This window comes from Salmo salar, chromosome ssa13 (genome assembly GCF_905237065.1).
Source record: "Salmo salar chromosome ssa13, Ssal_v3.1, whole genome shotgun sequence".
Taxonomy (NCBI): Eukaryota; Metazoa; Chordata; class Actinopteri; order Salmoniformes; family Salmonidae; genus Salmo; species Salmo salar.
Window position 1 is genome coordinate 25,882,346 of NC_059454.1, and position 12,791 is coordinate 25,895,136.

The 12,791-nt window shown below is 42.2% G+C and overlaps 1 protein-coding gene across 1 annotated transcript in view; it reads left to right on the forward strand.

Moving 5' to 3' along the window:
- Positions 1 to 917: 917 nt before the first annotated feature.
- The window catches only part of LOC106566709 (collagen alpha-1(II) chain), a 28,872-nt gene continuing 16,998 nt past the window's right edge, over positions 918 to 12,791 (forward strand). Inside the window, exons 1-17 of the mRNA XM_014135018.2 lie at positions 918 to 1,225; positions 5,522 to 5,541; positions 5,828 to 5,860; positions 6,770 to 6,802; positions 7,003 to 7,056; positions 7,523 to 7,624; positions 8,239 to 8,316; positions 8,777 to 8,821; positions 9,146 to 9,199; positions 9,879 to 9,932; positions 10,689 to 10,742; positions 10,982 to 11,035; positions 11,219 to 11,272; positions 11,399 to 11,443; positions 11,564 to 11,617; positions 12,026 to 12,070; positions 12,532 to 12,585. Of these exons, the coding sequence (XP_013990493.1) occupies positions 1,132 to 1,225; positions 5,522 to 5,541; positions 5,828 to 5,860; positions 6,770 to 6,802; positions 7,003 to 7,056; positions 7,523 to 7,624; positions 8,239 to 8,316; positions 8,777 to 8,821; positions 9,146 to 9,199; positions 9,879 to 9,932; positions 10,689 to 10,742; positions 10,982 to 11,035; positions 11,219 to 11,272; positions 11,399 to 11,443; positions 11,564 to 11,617; positions 12,026 to 12,070; positions 12,532 to 12,585 (927 nt within the window). The 5' untranslated portion in view covers positions 918 to 1,131. The remainder of the gene's footprint in view (positions 1,226 to 5,521; positions 5,542 to 5,827; positions 5,861 to 6,769; positions 6,803 to 7,002; positions 7,057 to 7,522; positions 7,625 to 8,238; positions 8,317 to 8,776; positions 8,822 to 9,145; positions 9,200 to 9,878; positions 9,933 to 10,688; positions 10,743 to 10,981; positions 11,036 to 11,218; positions 11,273 to 11,398; positions 11,444 to 11,563; positions 11,618 to 12,025; positions 12,071 to 12,531; positions 12,586 to 12,791) is intronic.

Below are 12,791 nucleotides of genomic sequence, written 5' to 3' on the forward strand. Positions count from 1 at the left end.
TGTGGAACAAAATTGCTAATAATTCTGAGAGAATGAGGTAGAGAGAGCGAGAGAGAGTTCTCTGTTCAAATGTTGAAATTTTAGGCCTACAACATTTGCCATGCACAACCAATGCTGAGATGAGGGCCTGTATAAGCAGACAGCTCAGCAGTTTAATTCACTTTCAGATGTGATTGACATGATTGACAGTCGGCTAGGCAAACCAAGTGAGGAGATCTGATTCTAAGCTTCCCCTTGGGTGAATCCAAGCACTATCCAAGCACTATTTCAAAGATGTGTGGGATTTAACCAGCTAACTTCAGTACAGGAGCTGATCTGTAAACCCCTGTTTCTCACCTGTATGGGTCCTAGGGGGTTGACATAAATTGCAACTGTATGTGAAATAATCAGAGCTGCACTACCATTACCACATCAATAGTAAGTTATTCAGATCACATATTAGGTTATTGAGTTGCAAATGTGTATTAATACACCCATAAGAGATTTGGCTATTTTACATGCCAATAAAATGAAGCCAATGAATGAGTGTAGGCCTACTCTTATTCAGTGAAGGCCCAATGCACCTTGCCACCTGCAAATGGTAAAATCATAATTCTGTTGTTGATGACTTTCTTAATAGGTCTAGGCCTACCTCAAATATTCTAATCTCTATATTGTGAAGTTGTCTATCTATATGAGTCTGGCAGGTGAGTGGCCATACACTATTGTAATGGGGGGGTTGAAAGAGAACCAAAAAGTGTGATTTATAGGTAGCCTACCTCATCTCCACATGTCACGAGAGAAATGGGAGAGAGAGGTCCCTGGCAGAATAGACGCTGAAGGAGTGGAGGGGAGGGAGATGTGGGTCGAGTTTCAGCTCCACTGGGGGTCGGGGGGAGGACTGGTATTTTGGAATATACGAAGATTCGTAGAAGGCACAGTGGACATAAAACCACGGTTCTTGCTCTGACGCGGTGGGTGTAAAGTGCCGGCTGGGGCCCCGCGTTGGATTCCACTTCGATTTTGGAAGGTTGACTGCATGGTTCCCTTGTAGTCTCTGGGAACACACATTACACACCGCTGAAAGAGAGCTGCGTCTGCTCTGTCCCATCTTTTTCGTCACCCAAGGTCCTGCATGTCTAATATTTAGACATGTTCAGCTTTGTGGATTCACGGACTGTTCTGCTACTTGTAGCATCCCAAGTTGTTTTACTATCCATTGTCAGATGTCAGGAAGAGGATGACCGTAAGTTGCATCTTTCTGTAGAATTTTCTTTTGGATTCTTCTGATGATCGCATTTTATCAACTAATCTTTTTTCTTTCTGTATGTCTGTGGCACTACCTTGGTATTTAAAGTGTGCAGTTTCTGCGCAATTCTTGCCTGCAAAATGAATAGGCCGAGTATTGAATGTAAAACTGCTGAGAACAAGATATGATATACAACATATATCAACATTGACATTGATGGAAGGCACATACTCAGAAAAGTATTGGTCAGTCATTGGAGGAATTGCACAATTATGAATTACAATTCTTGCAGATACAATTCAGAGATTAAATGTGATTTATCTGGACTGTTATACTGTCCATGATGTGAAATTAAGAAATGACTATTTAAATAATGGTATTGAATTGAACAGTATATCCTAATACTGGTTTGATATTGACATAGTTAATTACAACATGTTAATTACATTGTAAGTGTTTGCAGATATACAGGGCCTATACATTGAAATAGTTTTTTGGGGGAACATAGGTGAGGCTATCAAGGCACATCCATGTGGGATGGAGGACCAGGTGAACAAGTGTGCGTTTGTTTCACTACTGGATATTCACTGTGGATCCCGTCGCTGCACAAGCACTCTCTCTAGTGCCAGTATTTAACAGCACTAATCTATTTACATCAGACAGACACAGTGGCTCTCTTGAGATGCTTTGGCAGTTCCTTAGCTTTTTAGGCAATTTAGAGCAGTTTTACTGTTGTTCAGAGTGGCATTTACCATCCTGAGAAAACAACATTATCAGTTCTGATTTCAAATGAATAGTTATATTGTTTAAGGTGACTATTTGTTAGAATTGAGCGATTGAAATTGCTTGAGTTTCTGGGTGGTGGCTGAAATACTGTAGATGAAATAGTTCATCATTTAAAGAGACAGGGTCAGACACATCTTGACCCCAGACGAGCAGGCTCAAAGGGTAGCAGGAAGTGAATGGCAGTTGGTCACTTAATGAGAGAGGAGTAGGTGCTTTATGAACAAACTTTGGAACAGGACACTCTCTGTATGTCGCTAGAGAGATGGGCTATACTACATCATGCAATGTGTAATATATAATGTGCTGCTTTATAATCAACATATTCATGGACCTGTGCTACATAGGCTATAATTTGTCATCCATTTAGTACCCCGAATAAGAGAATGTAGGGGCCACATGCTCAGTGTAGTGGTAGTTTAAGCCTTTAGTAATGAATTAGGGATCGTGTGTCCATATATATCTCACCACAACTCAAAGAAAAGTTGTGGAACAACACGTCACCAACCAACCCCACCTTCTGTGGGGAAAGCTTAAATGGACTACTCATGTTATATAGTATAGTTTGGTAGCAGGTATGTGATAAGAACCACTTTTACACTATTGCAAGAAAAACAAATAGTTATAATTCGTTATATTTAGCAGGCCAAACCTGAGACCCTATGCATGAAAGCTCCCCATTCTTAATTGTCCAATGTGTCTGAACTGGTGCTTGACACAGCTATGCGATCCAGATGGAGAATTTATGAAGGACCCCCTGTTTACTTAGGGCAGCAGCTTGCCATTGGGCACAGTCTCCCAATGTGAGGGACTCATTCATGCAGGTCCATTGGTCACCAGAGAGTGCAGCAGGCCTACAGGTTAAATATACTCACTCCACTGGGACAAAAAATACCTACTACTGCCTTTAAATGGCACTGCTAAATGTACTCTTTGTTGGCTGCATTGAAGCTGCTTTCTGCATATGATTACTGTAATCTGAATGGATGTTTCTGGTGCTTTGGCTTCCTTCTAAATTAATAAATCTAGCAGTTTGCGTGCAGGATAAATAAACCTGGATGAGGCTTCCTGAGCTGTGCTGTTTTATGAAAATAAACCTCAGGCTGGTGGTTAGAGCGTGTGAGACTGAGGCCCCCAGGTAAAACCAATGTCCCGAATCAGCACCCACCCAGACCAATGCCTTGACAGATCCTGTCTGCTCATGCTACCAATTCATGTTGAAGAGTTTTGAGATGAGTCTATTAGGCCTAATACCTGGATATGATGGACATATTGATGCCATACGTTTTTGATTAATTATGCTGATATGCTTCTGTCTTTAATGTGGTTGATAACTCTCCCAAGCTGTGTGTGAAGTCATGTGAGTGAGAGTGTTGTGATGCTGTGTGCTGTGGTGTTGTGATGCTGTGATGCTGTGGTGTTGTGATGCTGTGGTGTTGTGATGATGTGTGCTGTGCATGGGGTGTAAATTAGGCCTCATGATAAGCTGATAACTTGTGTCTCTCTCCCTCTCCCTCTTCCTCCAAACTGCCACCACTCACCTCCACCCCTGTCTCTCTGTGACCCCCACCCCTCTCCTCCACCATCTTGCACGCAATGCCCATCATGCTTGCCCTCTAACCTATCCTGCCATTTTCTTTTACCCATGCCACCCCCTCATGCTCCCTCCCCTCACCTAACTACTATGATCACTGTCGTGCCCTCTTTGCCAACCCCCCACCCCACCACCACCACCCTCCACCCCATCTCTGCCCCATGCCCTCTGTACCACCCCCTGGTGGTGGCCACAGAGGAGGCAGGCTCCTGCATCCAGGATGACCATCGTTATAATGATAAGGATGTGTGGAAGCAGGAGCCGTGTCGTATCTGTGTGTGTGACAGCGGGTCAGTGTTGTGTGATGAGATCATCTGCGAGGAGATAAAAGAGTGTGCCAACCCCATCATCCAACCTGGAGAGTGCTGCCCCATCTGCCCTGCGGACGCCAGCGCCCCCACTGGTTGTCATTTATTTATTCACACATTCATAAATAAATGACTGTGCCCTTAACATGCCAACACTTTTGAATGGGGAAGTAAATGTCAGTTAAGATGTTAACTGGGGTTAACAGGTCCCCAGTAGTTTATTGTACTGTACATGACTTTGGTGTGCAGACATGAGTCAGGACAGATTTTGTGGCTCATAAATTGATACTAAAGGTATTTACTAGTAGCTAGCTGTGATGTTCCCTATTCAAAAGTGTTACCTTTTCCCCTGCTTGTTTTGGGTTGGAGACTAAACCTGCAACATCCTCTGGATATCCCTCTCTATGGATGTTCACTTTATGAGGAGTTTAATCCCTTAGTCGTGGCATCTGGTTTCCACCAGAAACAACAAGGGTCAACAATGAAAATGACACACTTCTAAGTTTGCTTTCATTTTAGTGGCGGGTGGCTAAGAAGCCTCAGAACCTATGGGAGCCTGTGTTATCCTGAGCTGCCAATCACTGTCTCATTTTGTCCAATGGAAGCTCCGTTCCCACCACATCAAAGCGATCCTATTGGGTGAAGTAAGACAATGTGTGACAACACATGATAGTCCCACCAACTTTGGGGTTCTGAAGTTGAATTTCTTCCATCACTAGTGTGTATACATAACATTTGGACTGCTTTGCCCTTTTTTTGAAGACACATTTTCTATAGCATCATCTTTTTAAACACCTATCACGTATTACTCCTGTCATGTATGGATATGATCCTATTTCCAGTGACACACATGGGAGAGTCATTACTGTCCTTCACATTACCAGACTTGACCCAACCTACTCCCAGGCTCAACACACAATATATAACATTAGCAAAGAGAAGAGATGCAAAGATAGGATAATATTGAGTATTATAATATTTTACTATCAAGATTCTAAGATATGTTTACTTTCAACGTAGAATAGTCATATTTCAGTCATTGTCTATGTGTTATGTCTTTCTTTTCTGAAACAATCATTTTCATGCATTTTGAAAGATGTAGAAGTGTCTTTAAAAACTAAATTGTAATGACTTTAAGTACTTGAGGATATGTATCATCAATCTATCGTAATAACCATGTAGTGTGACATTTCATAACAGGATGCTTTCCTCCCTAAGGCCATTTATGCTTTGAACTCCATAGGCTGTGTCAATGTTCTCAGTTGTAGGCTCCAAAATACGCTATAGAGACAAATCTTTTTGGTATCCACTACACACTGAGGATTTGATCCAAACATCTGTCCCATCCTCTGGCTTTGCTTGCTTCTGCTCCATCTCCCTCAACATGGAACTACAGCTTACCCTCCAACACACTCTGGAAGGTTCTCAGACTCTAGGGTTTGGAGTACAGTCTTTGGTTTCCATTGGTTTCCACAGGTGTGGCTTTTAATCTGGGGTTTTCAACCCCTGGAGGTTTGGCCCATTCACACAGCAATCCTGCAGTCTTAGGATCACCCTTTTTAATGTTATTTTCTCTCTCTTCCTCATCCCATGCATCTGCAACAACAGACGTGGCGATTGGTGCTAAGGTGAGACCATGGGCAACGATGATATGACAGCTATTCTGAAAGCTGTTCTGGACAAATCACAATTGAATGATATTTTCTGTTGTTGGATCAGCAATGTGTTATTTTAGACAATGTATCATATTTCACACTGTATCATATTACGTGATCATCTAAACGCTGCATCCACACACACAGACTAAACAACACTCAGACTAAACAACACTCAGACTTACATGATGTGAGTATGTCATAATACAGATACGTTTAAATTATGACCACTGACTTTCTTGTTAATTTACTCTATTAGGGCCAGAAGGGGGAACCCGGCGAGATTGCAGATGTAAGTATGCACCCTCAGCTTTACAGTTTAGTCAAATTATTTAGCTGCTATTCTTGACACAGGGGATCTCTTGATTTGTATTATCTCACGCACTGATTACTTCTCAGTATCGTTCATGGATACGACGATAGCTTATGGGCTGCACTATAGCTCATGCTTACTCAGAAAGACATCAGAAGGTTATTTTGTCCATCAAATCTAAGTGAAGGCACTGAAGGTTCTTTTTAAGTACCCATGCATGCCATTGCCAAGCATTCGCGAACAACTGCATATAAAGCTTTTCAAGACTATGTGACTGTTACAATAGCCTCACTTAAAACTCACATACATGCAGTAAAGCTATCCAAGTCAGTATCTGGGTTGACTCTCCTCAGCATCTTGGATGGACTGTGGATGGACAGGCAACATTCCATTGAGTGTTACGGATTACCAATTTGCACATTGTTCTTCTTCTTTTTGGGAATGATATGATTCCAAGAAAGCCAAAGCCTCCAGTTGATAAGTGATTGGCTACCATGCTTTGAACCTGGAGTTTTTTTAGGGCCTTGAATGACAACATGGAAGGAAGCCTACATTCCTCTGAAATAATGGATCCAAACCAATCACCATACATCCATTTAGTAACATTTTTATTCACTGGTAGGCAAGGATTCTTGGAAAACGAACCCTGACAAGCAGAAGATGTTTTCAGCTAAACTAACTTGTCTGTCAACAGACTTCCTGGTGAAGTCTATTTTGTGCTGTTTGTCCATGGCCACAGTGTCCTGGAATGTTCTTTCCCAGCATCTTGGCTATTCAAATCAGTGCAACCCAACACTGTATCAAAGACATCAAGCCTTTCACAAGACTACTTTTATCCCAACAAGTGTTGATATCTGAGCAAGCTATCCTTTATGTTCCATTGTCCAGGTTGTAGGAGCAAATGGACCAGCAGGCCCTATGGTAAACATACTCTCATATATTTATTTGCTCATTTGTTTTATGAATTATAATGACGATTGTTTGAATATATTCCATGAAATATTATTTGTGTTGTATTTTGCCTTGCAGAATATCTTTCATGAGTTGTAATGTGCATCTTGCCCCAGCACAATATCCTTGATGAAGTACTATTGGTCATCCTAATATGTTTGTTTGCGCAGGGCCCCTCAGGCGAGCAGGGACCTCGTGGATCAGCCGGAGCTAAGGGTGATAAGGTAAGACACAGAATCCCTGTAACTTTTAGGAATCCGTCTGTGGTGTGGACTGAAATCAAGGCTAACCATTCAACATCTGTAATTGCTGTGAGAGATCACTGCATAGTTTATTATGTATGAGACTTTGAATTTAGCTCCACGATAGTAAGATATATATGCTGCATTATTTTGTAAAACCTCCCCAATATGGAGAAGATTCTCCTTTATAATTACAAAAAAATACAATAAGATTCAAACAACATAGTGGCATGCATTCCTAAAGCACCTCAAAATGTTCTCTGCAATTATTCACCATTGGCCAGGCTAGTAATGCAGCAAATTGAAAGGTTAATTGATGCATTACAGTTGATTGACTGGTTGATTGGTTGATTGATTCCAAACAGAATAACATTCAGTCATAATACTGGACATGCTTAGGTATTGAACTCATTGTTGAATGCGTTTGTCCCTCTCTCATTTTCCCTAGGGAAATGTTGGCCCCAGAGGCAGAGATGGCGAGCCTGGCACCCCCGGGAACCCCGGACCCCCTGGCCCACCCGGACCTAACGGACCTCCAGGCCTTGGTGGGGTAAGTGGCATGAGACAAAGGACAGGACAGTAGATCAGTGGGGGAGGACGTCACCACCGCAAAACTCTGTGTCTTTGTCTGTGTGGTGCAGAGAAGCACTCTGCACTCCATGTTGACAGACTGTGGCAGTAGAGCATCGGGAATACTCTAATTGTCAGAAGTGTGTGTGTGTGTGTGTGTGTGTGTGTGTGTGTGTGTGTGTGTGTGTGTGTGTGTGTGTGTGTGTGTGTGTGTGTGTGTGTGTGTGTGTGTGTGTGTGTGTGTGTGTGTGTGTGTGTGTGTGTGTGTGTGTGTGTGTGTGTGTGTGTGTGTGTGTGTGTGTGCATGTGAAAGAGACTAAGCTATAAGCCTATGTGCTGCTCTATGTGTTAGTAGAATAAGGATCGAGAAAGAAAGATGGATGACACATTGCTAAGCTACCGTACCACAGTCAATCTCACCATTATTATCCCTCCTGACAACTACTAAGTAAATGTGCTACCATATTTTTTGTTGCGCCAGAGCAGTAGTGAGGCAGAAATACAGCCTGTGAAAGCTTTGGTAGACACCAGGGGGCAGTGAATCTACTGTAGATGCTGTCAATTCAGTAACAATGTCCCCTTACCTTTCTGCAGAACTTTGCTGCTCAGATGGCTGGTGGATTCGACGAGAAAGCTGGAGGTGCACAGATGGGAGTGATGCAAGGACCTATGGTAAGGGGACAGGAGACGTTACTGTACATGAACATAACAGAATCCAGAGGGGTTCAAAATATTTCAAAATGAATGAATGAAAAACATAAAATCATAGTTTTAAGCTAAATAGATAGGTAGGTATATGGTGACTGTAGGGTGGTAGTAGCATGCTGTATTACAGACTTGAAGCCAGACTGCCACCTTGTGGTGAAAATGAACCACTGTATGCTATCCGTCAACCCATTGACATGTACTGTATTTATTTTCCTTCTTTGTTCTCATACCACCATACAACTACAGGCTGAGAACGAACTTATTGTGCAACATCATAAGACACATAGACCATGCTATTTGGATACAATGGCTTGCCTGACAATTCAAAGGGTTTTGTCTTAAGACATGACTAATTATCAAATATCCCAACAGTTTTTGAGCTATAAATTGTTATAAATATTATGTATTTCCTCTCCCTCTGTAGGGCCCTATGGGTCCCCGTGGTCCACCTGGCCCTTCTGGAGCCCCTGTAAGTATACACACCTTCCTTACTGCGGGCTGGACACCTCTCTAAGCCTTAGTAATAACCACAACAGAAGGACAATGTTGTGTAATTGCTACTGTAATTTAATAGCTACTGACATTGTGTTAGATGTCTATGTACATACGACTCAGTCCTGTAGAATAGTACATGACCCTTTAGCCTTCGGTATTGGATGGTTAAGACATTATTTTATGGCTTATCTGTATCCTAATATGCGGTATGGATCCATATTGTGGACACCCTAGGCCAATAACAATATGCAGACTATCAGGATGTCTGTGACTAAATGTTCCTTCTAATCAATTCCAGGGCCCACAAGGTTTCCAAGGTAACCCCGGAGAGACTGGAGAGCCAGGCCCAGCTGTGAGTATCCAAAACTATCCCAGGGTGCACCGCAAATCTCGGTGTCACGATAACAACATAGAATTAGAATGCGTAGACCTTGGCAGCAACACCGGCGCATTCTAGTATTAGCTATCTAGGGAGTAATTTTCCATTGTACGCTATATGATTGCATACTTACCACATGAAACAGAGAAATGAGGGTTTATAGTGAAAGTGTCTAATAAACCCACTCAGATGGGCAATATAATTCATACATTCTCATCCTCAGCACTGATAGTTGTTTTAAGCATTTTGTTTCTATAAAAAGACCTTATGCAACCCAAGTTGACCTAGAATCCCTGACCTGTAGAAGTGGATGGAATGTCTGCCTATGTGAGGATCACATGGACCTCCATCCCCCACAGAGTTCAAGTGAAAATCACCAACATCATTACCCTTCCTTAAAATCAAACCACTAGCAACAGGAAAATAAAAATAGACAGGGTTTCCTTTTTAACATAACTGTCTGCTACATAACAGTTTCATTAGAGTCAAGGTTGAATGCACTAAAGTTATGATGTAAATGTGGAATGGCGTTGTTTCATTTTAGTTAACTATGGGAAGGTAGCTTCTTACACTAGTTTGTTCTTAGTCACAACAATTAAGCCTACAACCTCCAGCCTAAACAATAACAAACACCTCTCTCTCCCTATAACAGGGCCCACTGGGACCACACGGACCACCCGGACCTTCTGGCAAACCAGGAAGTGATGTAAGTATTGTCATCTTCATCAACAAAACCAGATCCACGGCTCAGGTCTGAGTTCTGTTGTCAAAGTCATGCTCAAGTAGAGCACAAGCACACACCATGTTATTTTCACTCTGAGGACAACGAGGACAAAAGGCTTCACTATCACATGTAGAGCTCTAAATATGCTGTGTTACTTCAATTGTGTTATGTACATAGAGCGCATTAACAAAGAGTGCCTGCCCAAACTATCATTCACCTATTGACTTGCCATACTCCAGTAACCTGAGTGACAGTCTGTTTCTGCTCTCCTGCCAACTTCTTATGATATTGTCATGCTTGACAATGAGAATGGAGTAGGCAAAAGGACAAACAGATCTGGGACCAGGCCATACTCCAGTGCCCCTTGTTCCATCATGAAGAGTGGACCTTGTTTTTCCCCCACTGTTTAAAACCACAAGCATGATTCTCTTTGACACAGTATCACGAAGCAGTCCACAAAGCACCACACTTGCCTACCATTGTCCCTCATTGAATATCTATAGTGCAAATAATCTTCAGCTCTATGTCCACAATCTGCAGTCCCATATTTACCTCCCCCCAACCCCCATCATGTTCACAAATATGTCCACCAGGGGGCATTCTCTTCCTGAGCTGAATTCGTCTGCTTGAAATATAAAATGTGAAAAGTTCTCTTGGACATTTATTATGCAGTTGATACACTCCTGATAATCATACCTATAATCATAATCAATCATTACTCCCTCTCTTTATTTCTAGGGTGAGGCTGGCAAACCTGGAAAGGCTGGTGAGCGTGGACCTGCAGGACCTCAGGTAAACAGAGAGACATAGAGCATAGTCCCAAAAAGTATACAAAACCATGTCCAAAACATTAGAGCACATTGCCATGGATCATCGCTCTCTAGTTTTTATCATCAATTGCCTTTGTTACATCTTAATATTTCCTGATTAATTAAATTCAATTAATCATTCAATATCTTAAGATAGAAGTTCCTTTAACAGATGAATCCCACACAGAATCCTTCAATATCTAATTTATCTCTTTATTTCAGGGAGCTCGTGGATTCCCCGGAACTCCTGGTCTTCCTGGAATCAAAGGACACAGGGTGGGAGTTTCATCATGCGTCATTTATAATCACAACTCCATCAGCAAGGATATTATGATGTTACACGTTCAACATGATTAGCAAGACAAAAGATGAGCTAATTAGTGTTAATTGATCAGTCTAATGAGACGGATGTAGATTAAGTGTCTCTCTGTGTCTGTCTGTCTGCCTGTCTGTGTGTAGGGTCATCCTGGTCTGGATGGAGCTAAGGGAGAAGGCGGTGCTGCTGGAGCCAAGGTAAGACTGCCAACTAGATCTTCAACTCATCAAATCTTTTCATTTCTATTCCTGTGTCTGACTATCTGACTGACTGTCTGATTAGCAGTCTGATTGGCTGACAGACTGACTGTGTCGTCTCTATAGGGTGAGGGTGGTGCTCCCGGAGAGAACGGTGCGTCTGGACCAATGGTAAGAGAGCAGTACACCTGTGCATTACCTGAATAATATGAGTAAAAAGCTCTTATTCACCTACTGTTTTGCTTAACGTGACCAAGCTAAGTGTTCATCTTGTGTCTCTGTCTCCTGTAGGGACCACGTGGTCTGCCTGGCGAGAGGGGCCGTCCCGGACCTTCTGGAACTGCTGTGAGTAACACAGACATGTGCCTTTAACTCTCTCTGATATAAATGCACTCTTGAATAATACATGAACTCAACAATTCAGGTAATTACACACCAAATGATCCAAAGCCCTGAATGATATGCATAATATTTTTGAGGATTTATGTGCCCAATCCCAATCAATCCTAACCAGACCCAGTGATATTCTGTACACTAGCCTACCAGACAATCCCAGCCCAGTGTTTAGGACTATCTCTTTGGTTAATGTGGACACCTGATGAAGACCTACTCAATATGTGCTGTGTAGCAAATCAATTAGTCAAAATTACAATTATGTTTAGGTTAACCTTCTTAATGGTGTAAATGTGTCCATCGATAAACACCCAGAGTACTGTACCATCATAATGTTTCCCATGTCTGCTCTCTCCTCAGGGTGCCCGAGGTAATGATGGCTTGCCTGGCCCTGCTGGTCCTCCCGTACGTATTGCACTCTTCGTGTTGCTTCCTCACTGTCTCAAAGACATATAGCTTTTATTATTATTGTACAAAAGTGGTTTCAAACCAGGGGGACTAGGGCCCCTGGGGTAGTTGACCTATCCACAGGGGGTACTTGAGAAGTCTCATGAGAACGTAGGCCTACTGGTATAATGCATGAGGAGGTACTTCAGGGGCACTCCAGGGAAAGCAAAATTCAGTTGGTGGTACAGTAGCCGAAAAAGGTTGGGAACCACTGCTGTACAAGATACCGTCAATGCAATGCAGAGATCAATTATGCACTTCATGTATTATAACACAATCACAATTGTACACATTTTCAAATACTTTTGAATAGATTTAGAATTGCTTGACTGTTTCTTCCAGTCAATGTTGTATTTTTTGTGCAATAATAGCAAAATCAGGAATTTGTACATTTGTTAACTGACCTCTGATCCCTACAGGGGCCCGTTGGGCCTGCTGGAGCACCCGGTTTCCCTGGATCCCCAGGAGCCAAGGTTTGTACTATTTGCAATTATGTTTCTATCATGCATCATGTCAGTCCTAACCTGATTGAATCCAATGGAAGCCTATTGATGTGACAAACGGTGTGTCTGAGGAATTCCCAATCATCAGGTGAGACACTTAATTCCACTACAACACTAGTGAACAGCTCAACACTAGTGAATAGCTCTAATAAGATGATCAATAATGATAAGCTGCA